We start from the raw sequence: 25552 nt of genomic DNA on the forward strand, positions 1-25552 counted from the left end.
AGTAGTTGAATCTTCATCCAGGATTAGGCAGTTGGTAATAACTCAGTCCTAGGGGGATGGATAGCAAGTACTCTGGGCAGACTTTGCATTTAAAAGAAGCAAAGTGTGCGAAAGTTTCAGTCTGTGCATGAAACAGTCAGCAAAACAGATGCCAAATTAACAACTGAGAAAGTGGGCACAAAAGTGAGTGATAAACCTTGACGACTAGGCAATTGGGCCATGGAGAAATGAAATCTCAGGCAAACAGATAAATACTGAGCACTGATAACGAATCACGTGTACCTGAACCTTTGTTTTCAAAAGGAAACCCAGCTTGCGATTTGTTAAAGGAATACCACAGTGTGAAGGAGTGCTCTGTTCTAAGAACTGCTTGCCTGTTGTGCTTGTGTGGTGTGCTTTTCTTTCCCACGCTGCCTTGTCACCTTGCTACTTTAGGATTTATTATCTGTAACTGAGTATTTGGAGCATCTGTGTTCTGAATACAGAATGCATGAGTTCTAGCCTTGTATTTGTGTTGCATCTCAATCCATACTTCAGTCCCTTGTCAGCGTGTCCCATATTGTCAAAAATCATTATGTATTTGTTCTTAGTTGTGCCTTCTGTATGCTGTACAAACAGGAAGGAGCATATAGTCCTTTCCTCAGAGAGCTTACACTTTTAATTTCCTAACCAAAACAATGTCAACTTTCGGTATACAATTTTACAACTAAGAGTAGATTAAAACTAAGTTGCCTCCTGCTATTTCTAATGGCATTCTAATGCCATTTCCATTGTTCATAATTTCTTGTTCCAGACTGTGTGCACTGTCGATCAGTTACCGTATTCTACCCTAGATCTGTCTGCATTACACTGGATGATGAAAGGATTCTTGTATTTACACCATATAGCTTAACATACTTTAGGGTTCCTGAGTAGCAGCCGTGTTAGTCTGTATCCGCAAAAAGAACAGGAGTACTTGTGGCACCTTAGAGACTAACAAATTTGTTAGTCTCTAAGGTGCCACAAGTACTCCTGTTCTTTTTAGGGTTCCTTTTTGCCTAAATTATTTGTAGTGAGAGAGTGCCTAGGAGTCCCCGTCATGGACCAGGACCCCATTGTGCTAGGTGGTGTATAAACGGAAGAAAAGGATGGTCCCTGCATCAAACAATCTAAGTAAAAATTACGAAAGTTTCTATATGTACACAGGATGTGTAGATAGCCAGCCACTTTTAAAACCTCTTGAGTATTTTATAAAAGGGAATTCTGGAATTGCAGGAGATGATGGTTTACCTTTTAAAGAGAACTCAATAGAAGTTTCATTCTTAACCAAAAATCTAGAAGTTAGTGGCTAAAATAATTGAGCCACCACTCATTTTTCATACTGTCCCTTAAAATGCAATTACACTTTGAAAAGTGGCTTTAAAAATGGAATAATGACATTTTTATTTTTCAGTGACTTGCAGATCAGTTCTGCTAATTTCCAAAATTTTCTTTATTTTTGACCATTTCTAACTGCTAGCTCTACAAACTTCACTTGAGACCTAAAAGTCTGCTAAAAGCTTATTTAGTGGAGAGTGATGCACAAGCCAAAATATAGTATGCAGTTCATTCTGTGTAGGTTCTTGCACTGCTCTCGTCATGGTATGTGGGCACGGTACTCTGCTGTGTTAACAGGAATAAAACAGTGTAAAAAAACCTTGCTTTTGGGATTTAAAATCCATTAGTCATATAATGTTTTTTGCACTTTTATATAAGGTGGTATGGGGACTCACTAACAGAGCAGATGCTTAAATATTACCATTTTACAGCTGAAACAATTGAGGCACAGAGAGGCTAGCTGACTTACCCGTAGTCCTGTTGTCACTGGTAATTGCAACTAGAATCAGTCTCCAGAACAGTTCTGTCTTCTGATTAGTATCCATGTCCTTAGAAAAATTGTATGAAGATGCTGCCTGCTCAGCATAGGAAGGAAACTTCCTAGTTTTAAATGGCTGATTTCCACTTGATTATCTGTTCTGTTCATTCCCTCTGAAGCACCTGGCATTGGGTCATTTTCGGAAGACAGGGTGCTAGGCTAGATGGAGCTTTGGTCTGACCCAGTATGGCCGTTCTTATGAGGAGAGGGGGACAGATAAAAGAAACAACTGAGTGTTACTGGGCTAGAGATTGTTGCTATAACCTTTCCTTTACTTTATATGTTAATGTGGGTATTTGTGCAAGGCTGGTACAACTCCCTCATACTACACCTTCATCAGTACTACCTTTTGTTGGTGCTGTTTCTCTTTTATAATGCAAGTTCCAATTTAATCAATCAAGGCTATTTTAACAAGTAACAGATGATAAAATGCTTCCCAACATTATGTGGCAGGCTGTTGAAATTGTAGACAAGGGGTCATTTTTATTAGTTGCCGGAGATGGAATGTAAACCTGCATGTGGCAAATATTGCTGCTTTTTCAATTTCTTTTGTTTACTACTTTTAACAAGATGTACTGGATCTCTGCCACAACCATATCTTATTTTTTTTAAAGTGGCAGATCTTCAGTGTCTGGTCTTGGGATATTCCTGAGTTTGTTTTGCAGGGGCCTAAAGGAACTGTGGACAAGTTCTATGTAAATGTATTGCATTACTTTCACATTTATCTTGATTAACAAAGTAAAGAGCTTATGAGTCAGACAGTAAAGAAGACGAAGTGAAGCTGCTGATCTAACCTACACATGAATAAAGATTTATGCTTGTCCACCTGGACTGCTGACATCTGACTTAGGGTTTTAGGTATGACCCACTTCCTTAGTGTCTTTCTTGAAAAATTATTTTAAAATATAATAAACAATTACTGATTCAATTAACCCTTTTTAAAATCTTTGTGAGAGACATAACAATACACCTAACCTTTGGAATGAATTGCCTGTTAAAGGGTTGCCAACAACTGCATCAGTTTTATGCAGTCTTAACCAGACAAAATCTAATTCAAAAAGTCTTTGAAGGACTTTTTGTTTGTTTAATAGTGGATAGCACCCCTCTCCACCCGGTTACCTCCTTTTACAGCAATCTCCTTACAGCTTTTGATTGAGAGGCCTGGGTTCTGCCTTCATCTCAGCAGGGTGTAACTTCCTTTTTTCCTTCCCATATGAATTTATGTGGCGGTGCCTCCACCCCCATCACTCCTCACTGGCAGGATCTCCAGGGCAGCTTGGCAGGAAAATTCTAACCATGGGGTAACCCCCCCTTACTTGCCAGATAGTTGGAAACTCCCAGAAAGTAACACAAACACACACAATATATTCAACAGAGTAATTATATTAAACATAAAGTAAATATGACAGGGTAAAATGCTATTCTGAGTCACCAGTACCACATTAATAAAACTGATGAATTTCCCCGGTCACATGACCTGAGTACAAGAGTAAAATTTTGTGTCCCATTGCTACATGTACTTTGCAGGGGCCCTTGATGACCTGTGAGAATGATATCGTCTGTAGCAGCAAAGCAGACTTGGTTCAGTACAGTCCACAAAACTCTCACATGGTTATAAGATGGTAAGTCCCTCCCCAAGTTTACTAGACAGCAGATAATAAAATCCCCAACCCTTTACAGCCTGGCTTGAGGACACAGTGCAGGGGGGACTATCAATTTATCAATTTCCCTGACTGACTAAAAGATGGTGTACTCACAACTCCGCAAATGATACTCCAGTTCAGAGATTAATCTAGACTCAGCAACTAGTTGGCAGGCATCTTCTTCATGCAGGAATCAGGCTGCTTCTGTTCCTAAGATTTCCCCTCACCGCAAAGGGATGCAGTGCTCAACGTACAAATTGTAGTTACTCTACTAAAATCTGAACTCCAATCTCCCACCATAGTGCTCACATACACTCACAGCAAGTAGGCAGCCCTAAACTAGCAGCAAGAGCAGTATTTGCTACATGGGAACTGAGTGGATCTAGGGTGCTGGAGGGCCAACTCAGCCTGGCTGTGTAGGGAGTTTTCCCAACAAAACTCTATATATGGGTGAGTCACCTTGAACGGGGAAAGGACCAAGCTTAAGGCTATTGCTGCCAGGTACCCAGAGGCCAGTTCTCAGGGGCACCCTGCATGCAGGCCTGGGACTCAGGGCCTCACCACACAGCAAGTCCTGCTTTTGCAGTGACTGGCTCCCGACGCCTCCAAAATGGCTTCTCCCCTCTCCAGTGCTTCCAGGACAGGACATCTCGCTTCCTATTGATCAAGCTAGCTTTTCTTACCAGGCTTTTTTCCCCTCAATCATTTGACTCTACCCCCCCTCCTTTTTCTCAGTCACTGCTCCTCCTCTTAGCAGGCATACTGGTGGCTATACAGGCACCCTGCTATCCTCTCTCAACCCAAGGGGTGCCCCTGCCTCTCCAAATAGTGTCTCTCCTCTCTCCTCCTTGGTTGCCTAGCAGACTGAGTCTGCCCTTGGCCCCCCTTCCTCCCAGGGACAGCATGCCTCTCCCTGAGTTACAAGCACAGCCAGCCAGGAACCAAGTAAGCTCCTTGGGGGTTACAGTGGGACTTTTGAAGTTTATTTAATCATATCCTTTTTATAACACTGTAAATAGGTATTCCTTTTTAAAATATGAAGATAGTATCAAAAGCCTAGATATATCAAATATATGGCTTTCTTCCTACCCACAAGGCTTGCTACCCTGTGGTTTCACATGATTTGTTTCTTACAAATCCACATTGACTGTTATTTATCACATTATTTTTAGGTGCTTACAAATTGATTGTTTGCTCCATTATCTTTCTGGGCACTGAAGTTAAGATGACTGGTCTATAATTCCCTGGCTTGTCCTTATTCCCCTTTTTATAGATAGGTACTATAGTTTCCCTTTTCCAGTCCTCTGGGATCTCTCCATTCTCCATCAATTCTCAAAGATAATGGCAAATGGCTCAGAGATCTCTTCAGCCAGTGCCCTAATTATTCTAGCATGTATTTAATCAGGCCCTGCCAATGTGAAGACATCTAACTTGTCTAATTAATTCTTAACTTGTTCTTTCCCTGTTTTAGCCTCAGATCCTACCCTACTTACCTTGATGTTCTCTATGTTCATCGTCCAATCACTGCTAACTTTTTTGGTGAAAACCGAAACAAAAAAGGCATTTAACACTTTGCCCATTGTTGTGTTTTCTGTTATTGTCTTTCCTTCCTCATTGAGTAATGAGACTACCCTGTTCTTGGTCTTCCTCTTGCTTCTAATGTCTTTGTAAAATGTTTTCTAGTTACCCTTTATGTCCCTAGCTTGTTTAATCTTGTTTTGTGTCTTGGCCTTTCTAATTTTGTCCCTAGATGCTAGTGTTATTTTTTTATATTCATTATTCTAATTTGACCTAGTTTCCATTTTTTGTATGACATTTTTTGAGTTTCAGGTCATTGAAGATCTCGTGGTTAAACCAGGGTGGTCTCTTAACGCACTTCCGATCTTTCCTACGCATTAGGATAGTTTGGTTTTGTCCCCTTAATAATGTCTTTTTTAAAAAACTGCCAACTCTCCTGAAGTTTTTTTTTCCTCTTCGACTTTCTTCCCATGGGATCTTACCTACCAGTTCTGAGTTTGCTAAAGTCGGCCTTCTTGAAGTCTATTGTCTTTAATCTGTTGTTTTCCCTCCTACCATTCCTTAGAATCCTGAACTTTATCATTTCATGATCATTTTTACTCAAGCTGCCTTCCACGTTCAAATTCTCAACCAGTTCCTCGCTATTTGTCAGAATCCAATCTAGAACAGCCTCCTCCAGCTGCTTTCTCAACCTTCTGCATTAAAACGTGGTGTCACCCACCTCTCCGTGTTCTGGACTTATCTGGGGGCTTTTGTCACCTGCCCCATTAGGGTTGCCAGGTGTTCTATTTTTGACCAGAAAGTCTGGTCAAAAAGGGGACCTGGCAGTGTCCGGTCAAATGTACTGACTGAACACCAAAAGTCCAGTTACCGCAGGCAGGGGAGGGAGGTGCTAGGTCATCAACCAGCCCCTGCTCAGTAGCCCTTCTTCTTTGAACAGCAAAATGGGGAAGGGATGGGGGCAGAGAGGCTCACCAATTTACTATGTGCCTGGTTTTGAACAGTAGAAAGTAAGCAACTGCAATGCATGGTTATTTTTACTAGTGGACTTTTAAAAGCTCAGGATACTATTAACATGTTAATAGTATCAGTAAAAGGTTGCAGTCGGCTTTGTACCCACCGCCACCAGAAGCACAAGGGTTTGTTTGGAGTACTCCATGCATTCTGCCAACGGTTCAAGCCAGAGCAATTTTTTTCATACATTTTGATCTACTAGAGGAGCCTGCGTAGCGCATTAAAATGCTTGGAATGTTGCTTTATTTCCTGTCATTTGCTGATTTAATTGAAATAATTAATAATGGGCCTTTTGTCCTACTTGCTGGGGTGAGTGCAGTGTTGTTGCTTTTAAAATAACACGTTTGCAATTCAAAGAAATTAGACTTTGGAGTTGGCAGTTTTCCACCACTGGTGTCAAGGGGTAATGTCTGATAGAGGCTTCCTCATAGTGAACTGTCAGCTTCTCCTTTCTGTTGTTAACTTTATTTTCTGCTAGTAGCGTTGGCCTTTATTTTTCTTTCTCTCGCCTGGCTCGAATTCCCTATCCTTAGCATAAACCGCACTCAGAGGCCGAACATAAAGAGACCAAAGGAAGAGGCGATCTCCAAAACAAGAGTAAATGCACAATAAAAGAAAAGCGTGTTACAGATTAGCGTCGATATATCAGTGAGCAGACAGCTCATGAAGGCTTCATGGCAGCCAACACAAAAAGCATTGGAAGATTTGTAGTGATTGCTCATTGACGATTAGCTCGGATCCCATAGCAGTGATGTGAAGGGGAAAGTGGGAGGAGGATTTGCTGTACCAAATCAGATTATTGGTCCAGCAGATTTGGTGTCCTATCTCTGGAAGTTACAAAAACCCGATACTTTGTAGGAAGTTGGGGGAAAAAAAACACCCCACTCATAATACACTTACCCACTTGTTTACTAGTGTATGTGGAAGGGGGAACAAGAACAAACATCCAAGTAATCAGTTTACATCCTGAAGCATCTCCATGACATTATTATTGTAGCTGGCATGGCTACAAAAGTTAATAGGCATTGTATCTCCTCAGTTAAAAATGGAAAAGTCCTTAATGCCTATGCTCTTTACTCTCTTTTAAAAAAGTTATTACAAATGCATTAAGTAGATATGGGTTTGAGCCACAAAGCACAGACCCAGATCTGAGCTTCTCTGAAATGTTCAGAGACTGTGTTGAGATGCTTTTTTTTATAGATGCTGAAGCTGTTTGTATTATAATGCACCACATTGTTCCTGTAATTTAAATTCAGTTAACGAAGGAGAGTCATGTACTTGAACAACTGTAACACGTGGAACTACTTTAGTTAAAGGTGTATATATTGTACAACTGTACTGTACTTAAGGGAGTATATACTATATATTACTATTGGAACCACTTCTGTTGGTGATAGAGAGACAAGCTTTCAAGCCACACAGAGCTCGAAAACTTGTGTCTCTGACCAACAGAAATTGGTCCAATAAAAGATATTACGTCACCGCCACTGGTCTCTCTAATATCTTGGGACCAGCCCCGGCTACAACTACACGACATATAGTACTACTTTTAGATACATAGGCACAATTCCCATTGCAAAATTCTGCTTTGGTAAATCAGCTACCATTAGCTTTAATGGGAGTCACACCTGTCTAGACAGAATTGATTTTATTGTAATAAATCCCCTGCAGTCTATGCCAGCAATGAATATTGCCCCACAGTTCAAAAGGTCGCCTCCTTATTAACATATTATGTTAATGTCAATAAGACATGGATTGACGCCTCAGTGGTGGTGTTTATTGTGTTAATCATCTGCACACAGAGTAAGGCCCACTGAGAATGGAGGTGTAAACATCTCAGTAGGAAGACCTGCAAGGATCCTATGAACTCATAACATGTCCCAAAGAGCTAGCACAAAATCAATGCCAAGTCTCTGTGATGCATTTATTTTTGTTTATTAAAAGCAAAAGTAATTATGAACCAAAAAAAGTAGTAGTTTTAAGCCTATATAAGTTTTGGGCAGACAGAGTCAAGGCTTCTCCACCCACCTTGAACTCCTAGTTTGTTGTGCCTGATGTCTGGTGTGGGCAATAATTAGGCTCCAGGGAGTGATTTTGGAATGTAGTGATGAGCTTTAAGGTCCCAAACTTGCAAGCATTTATACATGTGTAATGTGATGCTCCTAAGTGCTACTCATATTAGTAAAGTTAAATACACATATAAGGTTTTGAAGGACCTGGGCTGAAATTCTGAATTAATATGCTGTTGATACAAGTCATCAGAATCTATTTTTGACACCTTCTTTTGTGTTTTTATTATACATGCAAAATATACTTATATCTTCTATTTGCTACATATTAGTTTTTGATAGTGAGAATTAGCTTGCTAGGAAAATTATGTTTGGTACAATTTCCTTCTTAGCTAAATTCTTTCCTCTGTTTCTTCTACTCTGTGCAAGACTATTGAATCAAGAGTTTGATGTCTGGAATGTTTCAGGTTTATTAACTTCAACAGAACTAGTGTAATTGTGGCTTGAAAATCACATCGTTTAAAACATAAAAACCCAAACAAACCCAAAGTCAAGATCAATATACATTTCTATGAGTATTTTTAATCAAAGTTTTAAGTACAAAAAAGAAAATGTGCACAACACGTTACGAATAACACAATCATTTTTCCAGGTCCGAGGAACCCTGGAGAGAACACCATGTGAATTATATAAATTCAAGGAAAGCTTACATCAAGCGGCACTGAAACAATCTGAGATACACAGATGGAGAACACCTTGCGCTGTATAGCAGTTACAAGAATGAGCCATTCTTGCCAAAGCAATACAATATTGTATGTAGGTCTGTTTACCTTCCTTCTGCCTCCTTCCTCCTATCGGCTTGCTGTACCAGTGTGTAAGAGCAGAAGATGCAGAAGCATGATACTATGCAAGGTTGCTATGTTGTATTTAGAGTTCAGCACTCACAAAGAACTACCTAGTGAACTATTTTGATCCTTTTAAAGTTCCCTACAAAGACTAGGACAGAGGTGGCCACATTTTATTTGATACATGAGCTGCACAGCTCTCACAGATAGTTGCTCTGACTTGAAACTGTTCTAATGGTGCTACTGCCTCCTCTCTACATACGCGGCTGCATTCAGCCATTGCCTGTTTGCTTCCCTGCCCCAGTGTAACTCTTCCAGTGCTTTCCATACTTTTTTTGAGGGTAAACACTATTATTTCATCATTAGGCAGGGCCTACCAGCTGCCTGTGCTACTTCTTGGCATGTGATAACAGCCAGTGATAGGGCAATCTGTCGGCTATGGTACGGGTCGCATTGTTCATATGACCATTTTCAGTACGGATGCTGATGACCGGTCTGTGTTGCCTTCCTGCTTATTGCTTCCTGCTCCTTGTTTCTGTTTGTTTCCTGGTTCCCGCTCCCTGAATTCAGTGTTCCATTTCCTGTTCTGTGTGTGGGAGTGTGCGCACATGTGTGTATGTACACATAGCGTTGCGTGTGTGCAGTTACGCTGAGCCTGCTGCTACATACCTGCCATTTGGACTGTTGCTGACTTAACTGGTTTAGGGTTATTACATGTTTTGATTGACCACCTACCTGTGTGTCTTGCTTTGATTTCCTGGTGTTCGGGGCTACTGTTTGGGGTGCACCAGAATGCAACACAGCTGCCTTGTCTTTGCTACTTTTTGGCAAAGCTGATGATAGGACAACCTGTCAACTACTGCATGGACTGGATTGTTCTTGTGAACATTTTCAGTACTGCCCTGGGCCCATGGTAGAAAGTACTGGAGAGCTGTATTCTCTCCAGTGAGAGAGCAGGGAGAGCAACCCCTGAACTAGGCCAACAGATTTCTTTTCCCATTTCAATAGGTGCATCCTCTTTGGCAGATCCTCTTGTTAGTTCTATTGGGCCTTGTTTGTTCTGGTTACAGGAAATACATTGCAGTTATTTCTGGAAAGTATTGATAGTGTCATGCAGTCTCACAATAATCTTCTGAGCCTTCACAGTATATGAAAAAGTTCCCCATACCCAAGATAACCATCCCTTTATACAGTCTTAATTCCATTGCAAATAGTGAACACTGTTCTCACTCAAATCTGTGGAGTTCATTTGTACTTTGGATGTTCAATTTCAGGCAGGCTACATGCTTTATAGCACTGCAGAATGTGCTGGTACTATCGTTCGGCTAGACACTATAGTTCTGCATAATTCGCAGTTTTGTTCCCCATTCTTTGACTTTCTTAGGCTTGTTAATCAGAGATCTCATGAGCAGCTGGTAGTAATAGCAACATAAAGTCAACTTGCTCTTAGGCTGACCATATCTGGCTTCCATTCTGTACTTTCAAACTGTAGGCTCACCTGTCTCTCACACTGGTGGGGTATCTGCTTACCCTGAATGATTGCAAAGCAGAAGCCATCAGACATTAGTTAGCCTGACAGTCAAAATGCAATGTGTAGTATTTCTAAGTAATGGAGATTTTAGAATAGGAAGTAGACTCAGCTCTACAGCCACCATCAAATAGGATGAAAGGGAGGGAGGGGAAAAAAAACTATTCGTGTTTTTTCACATTTGTCCTCACTTGTTCCCCACTCCTTACACATTATTGTATGTGAGCAGATTCACTTTTGGAAACATTTGGCTACACAATGGCGAACGCACCTGAATGCAAAAAAAATTGTTAGCCTGATTGTTTTTATTACAATGGATCCCAAGGGAAGTGATAGAGATTATAGAAGAACCCTTGTTTCAAATCTCCCATCTAATATTGATAGCTAGAAACACTTGGGAATGACATTAATGAATATTTTTCATGATGAGACAGATCACTGGTTATAAGAAATGGCTGCAATAGATTCAGTAACATAGTAGCTTGACCATTAGTGACATAAATGTGTTGGTCCCACTCTGGTTTCCAGTGGACATTTGCATATACCACAAAGCCACCACAGTCTGACACAAATGGATGAATATGCTCAGGAATCACCCAGTTGAAAGTTGGCATTAAGGTGCATTGCAAAGCTGTATGTATAAGCTTGTGATGGAGTGTTCATTCCACACATCACCTGGGAGAGTTAAGGTAGCTGGGAAGGGGCTAATTAACCTAGTAGACTGCACCTGGGAGAGAATTAGGCAGGCCAGGCAATCCCTAATAGAGGATGAATTTCAGCTGAGCACGTATAGGCTGGTCTGATACAAAGCCAGCAAGCTGAGACCAGAAGGGGTTGTAGGAGAAGTAGTCTACAGTCACTCCCTGTGAGGGGGAAAGTGTGTTTGGACTATAGATTGGCAAGAAACTGAAAGGGGTGAAATAGCAGAGGGAGCTCTACTGATAACCTGGGGTGGGGGGTAGAGCGAGGGGAGAAAAGTAGGAAGAAGAGCAGGGAAATAGCAATGAGGTCTGGGGTAAGTGGACCACGGTTGCTGAACAGAGACCCTGTGCTGGAATCTGGAGTAATGGGCAGGCCTGGGTCCCCTACCCGCTCACTGAGGAAAGTAGCATCATCTTGAATTAAAGGATGGCTTGGGAAGGCAACTGGACAGTTGATCTGGAGAGACTTTGGTATTCTGGAAGGGGAAACATGTATAGTGACCTGGGCCAAGTCATGCAGAGGGAGCATGCTGAGTCCCAGAGATCAGGAGGGGCCACGGTGAGAGCAAACAATGGGGCATCAGATGTGGATGGAGCTAATCACCTGAACGGCCAGGAGGAGGCACGCTGGCGGTGTGTGAACCCCATTACAAAGCTACACATACAAGATTAAGCACACGAAACTGTAAGCGTGGCATTCGTATCCCCTTGAAAGGGTAGCACAAAGCCCTCTGAGCTGGTGATTCCCCACTTCCTGCAGTAGCCCTGCACGGAGTGGGTAGGCAGGCTGAGTGGATGCTGCATGGTGGGCTCCTACTGATGCCAAATAAACTGGCACAGAGGAGTGTATTGGTGGCAGATCAGAAGAAGGGCTTGACTGGACTATGTGGATTCAGCAGCCCTCATGCTGAAAAGAACAAAGGCACTGGTCACTATCCCAGCCCATAACCTGAAATGGTCACTGCAAGGGGTTCCTATCTCCATTTCCCACAAAAAGGGTGAGTTTCACCCCTGGAAAGTAAAATAGTTTTTTGGGGGGTGAACCTTCTAGTCCTGTGATTTACACCCTGTGCAATGCCCTTTAGCTCAATGGTATAGCACTTGAGGTAAATGAGAACAGAATATGACCCTCAGCAGATAAGAAGTACACACAATGGTAAATATAAATGCATTTGTTAAAAAGAGTGCTCTTGAACACATTCTCTCACCCCAGGCTTTACTTTATTGAAACTCTTCCTAACAGGCCCTTTGAGAATGGACTGTAAAGTCATCTAAATACATCCTTATTTTGAATGGTCTTTAAAAGAAGACTAGCTAATCCTTGTAGTAAGTCTATTTCTGGACACAGGAATGAAAACAATATCACTTCATTGCTAGTCTTCTAACTTAATGAGCTGACATTTTAAAGAAAGCCACTTTAGTGGTGCATAGTGTTTTATTACATTAATTAAATGTCTGATCAGAGATGCCAAATTCTTGGTTACTGCTTTAGGTAGCAACAAATCGATAATAAAGGCTTTTTTCCTCTTGACATTATAGGAAAAAGAAAACACAGTGTTTGTGCTCCTGAAGAGAAAACAAATTTTGGGGATGAGGTGGGGTCAATGTATATCATCAGATGGGAACCTCTATCCATATCATCATGTGTCCCATAAACAATTCTAGTTCTTAACTGTGAAGTGGAGATGACAAGTTCTATGCTAGTTTCAATGTGAACAGGACACACTTCTAGGCTGGGAATCTGCAAAGGTGCCCAAGGAAATTAGGCTCTGATGTGCCACTTCATTTCTATGGGAACTGAGTGCCTGGCTCCTTTGAAAATCCAAATAAAGGAATCCCCAAGGTACCATGTATATTTACTTAAAAGCATAGAAATCTAAAACAACTAACTACTGAAATAACCATGTGGCGTTTCCTTTCCCACAGGATCGCTTTAAAACTGGAACAAGCCTATAGTTAAGTGACAATATCCAAGGGCAGTTAGATCCACTTGTGTGTGAGGCAATATACTGTATGGACCTGATTTTGAAAGGAACTTTTATTCAGCTCCCCATTTTGTGCCTGCAAATTCGAAGGTATCACCAAAGTTATTTGCAACCAAACAGTTTGACATCTAAGTGATATTGATTACACTTGCACTTACAAAACTGCAGGCACAAAATGGAAAGTTGCTTTTAACAGGGCCATTGTAGGAGCAATAATGGGTTTAGGAATATTTGATCGGACCAGCCAGCTACCAGACTGAACATCCTTTGAATTCACAGCCAAACATAGGATGATGTCATGTTGGCCTGAGACAATATATAGTACATCCATAGATTGAGGGGGTAGGGTGGAGGGAGGAGAGAGAGGTTGTTTATGTAAACACACACTCTGAGTCAATTCAAGTTAATGTCCAATCCAGAATTTCCCCCAAGCTGTGAAGGGCTGGAAGAATATTCCAAGAAATTTCTGCTGGTCTTCTCTTTGTAAATAATCTGAAATGTGTCCTTTTGCTGTTCTGATATCTCAGACCCTTCCTTTTATGTAGAGTCTGATGCATAACAAACAATGGTAATAAAAAAGTAGCTCTGGCATTCTGGGATCCCTGGTCTTCAGATACTGGTCACCCAACTGCATTAATTGAACATGCCGATAATTTATCTCTTTCTCATCAGACACTTCATAACCCAGACCCACCACTTTCTTTTCATGGCTGTTGGGCTATCCGAGATTCCTTCATGTTACAGTGACTGAGTGGCACGCAGATCAAACCCCATCTCCTCTTCCTGTAGGCATAGACAACGATGGGCAAAAGCAGCATATATGAAGTTGTGTGCCCCTACACCAGTGATTCTCAAACTTTTGTACTGGTGATCCCTTTCACATAGCAAGCCTCTGAGTGTGACCCCCCCCTTAAAAAGTGTTTTTAATTTATAATATATTTAACACCATTATAAATGCTGGAGGCAAAGTGGGGTTTGGGGTGGAGGCTGACAGCTTGTGCCCCCCCCCCTGCATAATAACCTCACAACCCCCTAAGGTGTCCTGACCCCCAGTTTGAGAACCCCTGCTCTACATAAACCAAAAAAAGGATATCTTTGAACAAAGTTCTGATTTATGCTTTACTTATAAATGGAACATACTCCTTACCCTCTCAGTTTGGTCATAAGTTTTCTGTCACTTGGGCAGAGACTGGTAGGAGATCATTCCCTTCCCCCCACGGTACTCTGAGGAACTCACATTTCCACAGACTAGCTTCTTACTAACTGTGGAATAGACTAAAATAATTCTATGGGGACTCCTGCTGCAGAACAGCAGGACTTTATTTAGAGTGGAGATGCTACCACCCCTACTCCTCATGCTAAACAAACTTCAAGCACAACTGGAAGGTAACTTCACTTGACTATTACAACACACAAAGGGGGCAAGAGTAACAGAGCAGAGTGAAAATGGTAGTGACAATTAAATAATGAGCATGGCTTCAAGGGCATTGATCAGAATAACAAGGTAGCTGCCCTGTCAGTCCTCAACATCTCGCTTAATCCTCAAATTGGTACAGCCTGCTGCCCCTTCACACCTGTAGCTTCACAAACTCAAATCTGGACCAGCTTCCATCATCTTCTCCTATGGGTCTGGAGCTGTAGCTTGACACTACTCTACTGGCACAAGGCTCTTTAGCAGCAGTCATTCTGAAACCTGTTGTGTGACAGTACTAATAGCAGTGTTACAACAGCAAAGAGGAGACCTTTGATAGAACAGATGAGTGTGGCGTCAGAATTCCACACTGAGCCAGCAGTGCTTTCGCATTAGGCATTGACTTTGACAACTCCCATCTATAGAGGCCCTCACCAGATAAAGTTCCAGTGTTAGTCTCTGTGCAGCAATGTGATATTTTCACTCTAGAAAGCAGCATGTCTTATTGATCTAACTGTAGTTTGCTTGGTAAATAAAAATAGCTCTTTTCAAACAAATCAAGTGTCATTTGACATGCTGACTGTTTAATATTTTGCCACCTGCAAAGCTGAATTTTTTTTGCCCATTAATGGCCACTTAAATAAAGAAAATGACATCCTAGTAATGAATGCACTATGCAAGCGGTTTATAGGTATCGATACCAGATTAATTCCTGAAGAGTGGAAACACATAAACCATAGCTTCTGCTTCTCCCATGAGAGTGAATTTCTGGGAGCTGTGAAAATGGCTTCAAGCTAAGAACTGATTTGTAACCTACATGTGTTGGTTAATTTCATATAAGACGGTGTGTATTTATGGAAGAAAAGTCATGTCCAAGGATTCCTGGTTTAAACACATAATGTGGGACAGGAGGGTAAGTCCACTCTTGTCCCCTTAGCTAGGAACGTGTTGCATGGTAATATATGAACTAGCTACACCTTTCTTCACAGTGTTATTAAAGTATAAAGTTCATGACTTTAACTTCTGAAGAAGAAATTATTTGCACCCAGTTCGAAGAATGTCTGCTACTTGTTTTCCCAAATACGCCTTCCAGGGTTTCACCAGACTGTTCATATTCACGAGGAGTTTGCTGGTCCTTGAGTCCTCCTGGCCTGCTATCAGGTAGTCTGTTCCTGGTAAAAAAAATAATTACTTAAATAAATAAAACAGAGGAGTATATACTTAATATCTCCACTCCCCAGGGAGTCAGGATCTTGCACCATAGCTAGCTTCAGCCTGTTTTTAAAATGATTATTCCAGGTTGTGCGCATACAGTTTTATGTGCATTCATTTTCTGTGCACTAATTCCTCTGTACACCAGCAATACATTCTAACATGCATGTGCACATATTAGGGTTTGTGTGTGAAGGTTCTATTTGTCCCAAGGGGTTTAACACTTTCAAAATCTAACACCTGCACCACAAGTGATTGGGCTTGATTCTGATCTCCCTGACAGTTTTTTTGTTGTGGTGATGGTTGGGGTTTGTTTTTGTTTTTACACCAATTTAACTCCATAGGTTTCAGTGGAACTACTCCTTGTTTGCACAGGTATAAGTGACAGCAGAATCAGGTCTTGCCGGGTGTAGGCTGGTTTTGAATGTGAGAATTCTAAAGCATCCCTGTTAGATTATCATCTGCACACGCAACTGCTAGTGCACAGAAAATGTGTGCACAGATATTAGTTCATGCACAATTGTACACCTTCAAGGAAAGGCCAGATTGAGGTGCCACTGAAAATCAGGATGTTTTGCATTAAACACAGGTGGGTTTTTTTGTGTGTATTATATCCGGTATGATACGTAAAATTCCCTTACTGTTCAGAGGCCCTTGTAACAGCTAAGCACTTTGGGGCAGGTTATGGAGGGAGCTGTCCCCCTCTGAAGTTTTCTTGATTTTGTTGGTTTAATAGCACAAAACACAAGCAGAAGGTGCAAATTCCCTAGTCTTTAAAACACAACGAAGAAACATTCCCCAACTGAAAAGGATGGCTAGATTTTGGCTGGGAATTTACAGTCTTATTTTCAGCAACGTGTGAATGTTCCTATCCATATGTCTGGTGTGTGTGCATTTCTTATTGAGTATCCGTTGTCTGCTGTGTCTTGTTTCTCTTTTGTGTTTGTGCCTTATTTCATATGGCTGTTGTATGGTATCTGGTTGCTTGTGTATTTGTGTCATGTGTATGATTGCTTGATTTTTAATTGAAATGAAGCTTGGACATCCAACCTGGGGGGCTTGGGGCGGTGGGAGATTGGCAGCCTTTCTATATCCACCCTGTTAATATCTAAAGTTTAATTCTTCGGGTTCAGTGTGTGGAACAAAACTTCTGGATGATAGACAAAGAGGGGTGCGGGGGGGAAAGGTACAGATCTTGCCCTCCCTCCCCTATCATAGCTGAAACCTGCAGCAACAGAAAGACCACATTTGTCAGTCAGTGTTTTCTGGTGAGGAACAAAGTAAACACCATTATTAAAGCGCCTGAGCTGAGGCAGCGTTTCGATTGGCTGGTGAGCAGTCTAAAGGGCTAGATTAATCTGTGTGCGCCACACAGATTAGCTGAAATGGCTGTTTGACATGACAACTGCCAGCTCTGTATTCTTCTGGTACAACAATGCACATTCTCCTCACACACAATAAGGATCTTTAACAGCAGCTCAGACAACTCCAGGAAATGTAACCATCACATCCCCATAGGATTAGAGGCATAACCACAGAGGTGAGACACCCTACTGTGATCAGTTCATTAGCAAGACACAGATACTGCTAATGATTTATTACTCAAGCAGACAAACCCCACTATTATACTATAAAATTTATTAAAAACACAGGGCCGAATCCCCTGACACCCCCAAGTATGTGTAGTGGTGAAAGGGGATTCTGAGGGATTATACATTCTCTATGTACCCTACTCAGCAGCCCTGAAATTTCAGAAGAGGCTGCTGTTGCAACCCCGCTCCCTAAGAAGGACTGAGGCTGATGGCTATGGGAGTCATTGGCCTTGTCTCACTCCTCCCTTCCCCCAAATCCTGCTGTGCAACCCCTTGCACAGTGAAAGCACACCAATTTTGTTGCAGGCAGAGCCCTCCACAGCCCTGGAAGGGGAAAGAGAGGATCGTATTTACCCCCAAATTATACTTCTTCAGCCTTTAAAAATCCTGAGGTTTCCTATGCTTTTTAAAAAAAAAATGCTAGTTCATGTGCAAAGCAGAGGGCAGCTCAATAGTTTACTCTGGCTAGGAGTTACTAATATGGAAAGCAGGAAGGTCTTTCTTTAGTCTCCATACAGCAAATCCATTCGGTAGCTCCATAAGTAAAGTTTTATGATTAAACTCTAAAGGCCATGAGATTAAATATGGACTTCCTGTCATCAGCCAGGGAAGAACATACAATACGATGCTGCAGAGACGATTGGGCAGGACGCCAGATCACCCTGCACAGCAGAAAGCCCTGCTGACGACAGTGGCAGTTTGGACTGGCATTGGTGGCTGCTGCTTACCTCTTACTCCTCCCACCGCCACCCCCCTCCCTTGCTGGAAGTAAAGTGATGGGAATGAAAAGCTAATGTGCATATAGACGGAAGGGAAAAGGGGTGTGTAAAAATCATGAGCCGAATAAACAGGGCTGGCGCCAGCTTTTTTGCCACCCCAAGCGGCGAAGCGGGGAAAAAAAATAAAAAAAATCCACGATCGACGGCAGCTCTACCACACCGCTTTATTCTTCGGCGGCAATTCGGCAGCGGGACCTTCCCTCCGAGAGGGACTGAGGGACCTGCCGCCGAAGACCCGGACTTGCCGCCCCTTTCCATTGGCCACCCCAAGCACCTGCTTCCTTCGCTGGTGCCTGGAACCGGCCCTGCGAATAAAAGCAGGGATCTCAACATGAGTGAGCATGTACAGTGAAATTCTCAGTGGGTAAAAAAGGGCATAGAAACCTGAAGTCAATAGACCTATGCTGATTTACACCACTTGTGAATCTAGTGCATCATTTTGTGACGAGAATCTAGTTTGTATTGTGAAGAACTGGCTAGTGTGCAGGTGCACCACTGCAGGGACACTGGCTAGCGTCAGAACTGCACAACAGTGTTTCATGGGCCCCATACTCCTAACAGCTAAAGAGAGACAAGGGGGCAGGACTCCTTATGCCCTCTCCCCTCCTTGAGCTCCTGTGAAGGGTCAAACACAGTCTAACCCTATATTAAACACATACTTCACCCACCCTGACCTACAGCTCCAACTGCTGGGCAGGGAGCCCAGCAGCTGTTTAGTGGTCCACAGCTATACCATAAAAGAATGTAGGACAGGAAGTGTAAGAGAATACCTTAACCATTTGCACCACAGTCAGTAAAATGTATTTGACCAAGTTTGAGTTACGTTGCTGAAGTACAGCTCTCAGAGACCATATACTGCATCCCTGCAAATTCAAACCCAAGTCCTCACCTGGTGGTACAGATGATGCAAGACCCACATCATTTTTGAGAGGGCACAAATCATTTTGGGTGGGCTGGAAGAATTCACACTGGATTTGACTGGACTCAGCCAATCCCAGAACAACTGGCTCTTTTGTATGTGGCTGATTTCAAATGAGAACTTGCCTTAGAGGTCAGGGTAAGCCTTAGATTTCAGACCAAATACAAGGAATTCTTTCACTCAGTGCGGAAGTGTGTTTAATCTATTCAGAGGAAAAAACATAGGGTAACTTATCTAACAAGTTTTTGTTTTAGAATGTGGATAAGTCCCCACTCTCTGTGGTGTAAGGCACAATAGTGAAACATGATCCTTGGGGATGCTGTTTAGTTCATCCTAAAGAAAACCAAGTTACCTGTCTCATTCAGGGCCTGATCCCAAGTGGTGCTGAGCACCTGCAGCCTTTACTGAAGTGAATGGGAGCTGTGGGTGCTCATCACCTCTCAGGATCAAGCTCTTGCTGCCTACTTGGATGAAAAAAAGAAAGCCGGGTCCAAAAGATATTTCCAGACTCCAGTTAGCACAGTTAAAGGCACTTACATGGGCTCTATAGCTCATCTCCCCATAATTATCCACATGGGATTTCAACTGGGGTAATACACGTATTTCTGTCTCCAGTCCACTAAATTGCTTGATGGGAAAGAAGGCAGTAGTGAGGACTCTGCTGAAAAATCCATCCCTTCAGCTACTAATAACGTTGCTTAGCACCTATCTGGCATAGGCACCAACTCTGTGGGTGCTCAGGGGCTGAAGCACCCCCCCCCCAAAATAGTGGGTGCTTAGCACCCACCAGCCACTGATCAGCTGTTTGGTGGGAAGTGCTTGGGGGAAGGTGGAGAGCAGCGAGTGGTGGGTGGGCGGGGGACTTTGGGGGAAAGGGGCGGAGCAGGGGTGGGAAGAGGCAGGGCAAGGGCTGGGCCTCAGGGGAGGAGGTGGAGTGGGGGCGTGAAGAGGCAGAGCGAGGGCGGGGTCTCGGGGGAAGGGGCGGAGTGGGGGCTGGGCCTCTGGGCAGAGTAGGGGTGGAGCACCCACTGGGAAAAATAAAAATCAGTGCCAAAGTGCTTTTCAACTTCAAGTGGCATTGGAAAGATTAAGTTGTGCAGTGCTGCTCCAGGAGCAGGCTAGGAACCACCCTGTGCCTCCGAGTCATCATTTGGTTCCTATTGCCCCCTGGTCCTGCAGGGAAGTTATATGTACCAGCCCTTTTGCTGGCACAGGTTACTTCCCCTTCTGTGCCGTCTTGGGTGTGAGATTCAGAGGTATGGGGTGGCTCTACTCCCTCCCTGCCTACTGAGGGGGAGGGGGAATAGCTGCTAGCAGCGGCTGCTCTCCCCACATCATAAGCTCTGGTGGTGTGACTAGTTCATACAAGCCCCTCCCCTGTGCAGGTGCACAGAAGGCTCACAGTTGTGCCCTAACTAATTAATCCTCAAAGTCCCCTGTGAAGTCGATAAGTTCTGATAAACATTAGCTCCACTTGACACGTGAAGAAATTGTGGCAGAGGGTTTCTCATGCCCACAGAGGGAGTCATTGTGAGATGGGATTCAAGGAGTTCCTGGACCAAAGTCTGTGTGTAAACCACTAGACAACACCTCCATCTCTACCTCTCTCTCTCTTTTTCTTTCAAACCTGTATATTCACAAGCGTAAATCTAATGTAGTAATTAACTGAAATGTCAGATCTGGATTTATTTACATTCTAGGACTGCATTATTGTTAACAGTGAGATTGCATTTCATTTTCTCTGCATTCTGTATATGATGCAAGGCATGGATGCAATGGCAGTTTTGCCCTAGATTCTATGGCACTCTGATAGGAATTCTGCGGTGGCTACAGAGAAATGTTTAAAAGGGATGTTTTTACTGAATTAAATCTAAAGACAAATAATCCAATCAGCACCGAAGCTCCTGTCTCATTTATTGTGACATTAAATTCATTTATTGTATGTTAGCCTCATATATTGAGTTTCCCACATGCTGCAAATTGTGAGCTTTAAGTTTCAAAGTACCAATACATTAAGATGCATGGGGCAGGTCACACCTCACAGCTATTGTTTCAGGCTGTCTTCAAACTCAGAAAGGCATCACTGAACCAGTTTGAAGCTGCTAGACCTGCTGGCAGGACTAACTGCTGCCCAGCCCTGCACTCCCCAGCTCTGGGAAACATTATGCCTGGTCACAGTGCAGATGCTTGGGCAGCGAAGGGAGAATGGGTCTCTGTGCCCACTCCCCTGTAGCACCTGGGGAGGCATAGTTCATCCCTAACTGTTTGAATAAAGGATTTCTCTATTCTGTTTCTCTCTTTAATACTCCAATAAGAGTACCAGGTTTACCCTGCTAATCCGTTCATTCGCTTTATGTTAACTGGACCAGCTTTTCCTCAATGGATTATTCCAGCAGTATGGTCAACTAGTGTAGGTCTCACATAGGTTCCAATGCAATTTCACTAGCTTCAATAGAGTTACTCCTGATTTACATTAGTGAAAGTGAGATAAGAATTGGGAACATTAATACCTTAACAACCCACATTGCCTTTTTCCCACAGAATTCATGCCATAAGCATTTAATACTTACCAGGATTGAGAATGGGACATGTACATCCCCTGTTGGTCCAGGACTCCGGATAGATGCTTCTGTTACTCCGGGCAATTTTCACTTTGCCTGATTTCAGGACCTTCTTTACCTTCACTATAACTTCCGCATGGGTTCCTTTGTCATGAGCCGATAGGATTCTTGCTTTTATCACTGCCAGAAAACACACACAGGGACACAGAGCAATAGAATCATAGAATATCAGGGTTGGGAGGGACCTCAGGAGGTCATCTAGTCCAACCCCCTGCTCAAAGCAGGACCAATCCCCAACTAAATCATCCCAGTCAGGGCTTTGTCAAGCCTGACCTTAAAAACCTCTAAGGAAGGAGATTCCACCATGTCCCTAGGTGACCTATTCCAGTGCTTCACCACCCTCCCAGTGAAAAAGTTTTTCCTAATATCCAACCTAAACCTCCCCCACTGCAACTTGAGACCATTACTCCTTGTTCTGTCATCTGGTACCACTGAGAACAGTCTAGATCCATCCTCTTTGGAACCCCCTTTCAGGTAGTTGAAAGCAGCTATCAAATCCCCCCTCATTTTTCTCTTCTGCAGACTAAACAATCCCAGTTCCCTCAGCCTCTCCTTATAAGTCATGTGTTCCAGCCCCCTAATCATTTTTGTTGCCCTCCACAGGACTCTTTCCAATTTTTCCACATCCTTCTTGTAGTGTGGGGCCCAGAACTGGACACAGTACTCCAGATGAGGCCTCACCAATGTCGAATAGAGGGGAATGATCACGTCCCTTGATCTGCTGGCAATGCCCCTACTTATACAGCCCAAAATGCCATTAGCCTTCTTGGCAGCAAGGGCACACTGTTGACTCATATCCAGCTTCTTGTCCACTGTAACCCCTTCGTCCTTTTCTGCAGAACTGCTGCCTAGCCATTCGGTCCCTAGACTGTAGCAGTGCATAGGATTCTTCCGTCCTAAGTGCAGGACTCTGCATTTGTCCTTGTTGAACCTCATCAGGTTTTTTTTGGCCCAATCCTCTAATTTGTCTAGGTCCCTCTGTATCCGATCCCTACCCTCCAGCGTATCTACCACTCCTCCCAGTTTAGTGTCATCCTCAAACTTGCTGAGGATGCAGTCCACGACATCCTCCAGATCATTAATGAAGATATTGAACAAAACCGGCCCCAGGACTGGCCCTTGGGGCACGCCGCTTGATACCGACTGCCAACTAGACATGAAGCCATTGATCACTATCTGTTGAGCCCGACAATCTAGCCAGCTTTCTATCCACCTTATAGTCCATTCATCCAGCCCATACTTCTTTAACTTGCCGGCAAGAATACTGTGGGAGACCGTATCAAAAGCTTTGCTAAAGTCAAGGAATAACACGTCCACTGCTTTCCCCTCATCCACAGAGCCAGGTATCCCGTCATAGAAGGCAATTAGGTTAGTCAGGCATGACTTGCCCTTGGTGAATCCATGCTGACTGTTCCTCATCACTTTCCTCTCCTCTAAGTGCTTCAGAATTGATTCCTTGAGGACTGGCTCCATGATTTTTCCAGGGACTCAAGTGAGGCTGACTGGCCTGTAGTTCCCCAGATCCTCCTCCTTCCCTTTTTTAAAGATGGGCACTACATTAGCCTTTTTCCAATCATCCGGGACCTCCCCCGATCGCCATGAGTTTTCAAAGATAGTGGCCAATGACTCTGCAATCACATCCGTCAACTCCTTTAGCACCTTCGGATGCAGCGCATCCGGCCCCATGGACTTGTGCTCATCCAGCTTTTCTAAATAGTCCTGAATCACTTCTTTCTCCACAGAGGGCTGGTCACCTCCTCCCCATGCTATGCTTTGAAATAATTCATTTCAAAGTAAGCAGTGGTATTTTCCTTATACTGCTAGAGGGTAGAATGTTAGGGACTGTTGGATGAGGCACAAAGAATCATGACAGGATACTGGCACTTGGACAGGGACACATGAGCATTCTGGTTCAATCACTGCTCCCATTTAAATGAATCTGGGGAAGGAATGCTGGATTTTTTCAATTTAGACAGTTAACTAATCCCTTCCCAATTTTATCAGCTCATCTCCAATGGGTTGCTGTCAACAGCTTGAAAGTCTTAGGAAACCACTAGGGTATGTATAGGGTGATGGGGTGTCTGCCCCACACAGGAGTGGAAGGGGTTAGTGGAGGCTTCATGGTGCTACTATGCCCTGCCCCAGAGTGGAGCAGTGGAGGTGAGTCCTCCAAGCAGCCTAGAGCGGCTGCTTGGGGTGCAGCCAATCAGAGAAGAGCTTCAGGGAGCAACCAATCTGGGTCCAGCAAGGCCATATAAGAGGAGCTACAAGGTAGAATAGGTTAATGGCTGCTGGGAGCTCAAGGAGTGAGGACTGTGTCCCTAGCAGTCTGAGGGAACTGTAGCACCTTGGACAGAGCTGGCAGGGACCAGGGGAGCAAGAGGGAGCTCCTGGCTGGCTGCTGGGACTGAGGGGCCCTGAGGGCTGTGGGGAAGTGGCCCAGGGAAACGTAGCAGCATTGGGAGACGTTAGAGTCACAGCAGGAGGTTGCTATCTACAGGGTCCCTGGGTCAGGACCAGGAGCAGTGGGAGGGCCTGGGTTTCCCCCCATCAGCCACTGGGGAAGTGGCCTAAATATTGATACACCCCAGAAGGGGGAAACACTGATGGTGACCCAGTCGAAGGGCCGAGTCATGAAGAGGACGCTCCAGTTCCTGGAGTGATGCAGATCTGCAGGCAGAGACAATGACAGGAGAGGTACCTCCAGAAGAGGGCACACCAACTGGCAGAGCTAATCCCCAGGATGGCCAGCAGAAGGCGCCACTGTGGTGAGTGGAACCCGTGATAATAGGAATGCCATAAAAAACAAAAACAAAGAAAGAACGGCAGCCAACAGTATGATCTTAAGCAAACCGACTCAGAGCCTTGGCAGATTTTAGTTTGGACATTGGAAGGCCTGCATTAGATTTACATAACTACAGTCCTGAGCCTTTAAAATTCCTCCTGCCCGCTGTACAGAAATTCAGTGTTAAGCGATGGAATTCACCCTGTCGGGCAGGAAATTTCCTACTGGAGTGCAGGAATGCCACATGACTAGAATTCTAAGATGATAATGATACGCTGGGAAAAAGCTACTTTGATTTGTGACCTGACAGGGTTGCCACTCCTGATTTTGCAAGATCATCCAACTTTCAGCAGGCTAATCCCACAAACAGGCTTTGTTTGATCACAATGTGATTGTGTCGAGTCAAAACGTGGTGTTTTTTGGTGGCTGTGACCCTTCAAAGAGCGAGGACAGGACATAGTTGCTTATTCGCCAGAGTGATAAATAAGGTGTTGACAAACAGACACAGCAAGTTTATCCTGCAGGGCAAACTGCAAAAGGGTGGCAATCCTACTGCAAGACCTATAGAATGGATTCTGAACCTCAGGGTGATGGGAGTATTAGGCAGGTGTCAGGGGATCCTGACCACCCTGCCCTTCCTCTGTTGCTAAATGGGAGGGAGGTGCTATGTAGACAGAAGAGGAGCACCAGAGGAAAAAGAGTCCTGGCATGGACTGCTGGTCTACAGCACATACTCAGATAGGTGTAAGCATGTGCCTGAGCTCATGAAGGCCATGTTGATTTGCTTGGCATTGAAGAAATCATTACGGGAAGTATGCTGTCCTCCCAGGGCCGGCTCCAGGGTTTTGGCCGCCCCAAGCAGCCAAACAAAACAAAAAACAAAAAGCCGCGATTGCGATCTGCGGCGGCAATTCGGCGGGAGGTCCTTCGCTCCGAGCAGGAGTGAGGGACCGTCCGCCGAACAGCTGGACGTGCTGCCCCTCTCCGAAGTGGCCGCCCCAAGCACCTGCTTGGGAAGCTGGTGCCTGGAGCCGGCCCTGTGTCCTCTGATCAACTCTTCCCAGGACTGGGAGGTATCACTAGACAAAAAAGGAGG

The 25552-nt window shown here is 43.7% G+C and overlaps 1 protein-coding gene across 1 annotated transcript in view; it reads right to left on the reverse strand.

The window, feature by feature from the left end:
- Positions 1-15583: 15583 nt before the first annotated feature.
- The window catches only part of LOC112111898 (netrin-4-like), a 67022-nt gene continuing 57053 nt past the window's right edge, over positions 15584-25552 (reverse strand). The window contains exons 9-10 of the mRNA XM_024207544.1: positions 21621-21791; positions 15584-15720 (exon numbers count right to left, since the gene is read on the reverse strand). Coding sequence (XP_024063312.1) covers positions 15584-15720; positions 21621-21791 — 308 coding nt within the window. The remainder of the gene's footprint in view (positions 15721-21620; positions 21792-25552) is intronic.

Source organism: Terrapene carolina, unplaced genomic scaffold (genome assembly GCF_002925995.2).
Source record: "Terrapene carolina triunguis isolate 2854851 unplaced genomic scaffold, T_m_triunguis-2.0 Scaffold89, whole genome shotgun sequence".
In the NCBI taxonomy this organism is placed as follows: domain Eukaryota; kingdom Metazoa; phylum Chordata; order Testudines; family Emydidae; genus Terrapene; species Terrapene triunguis.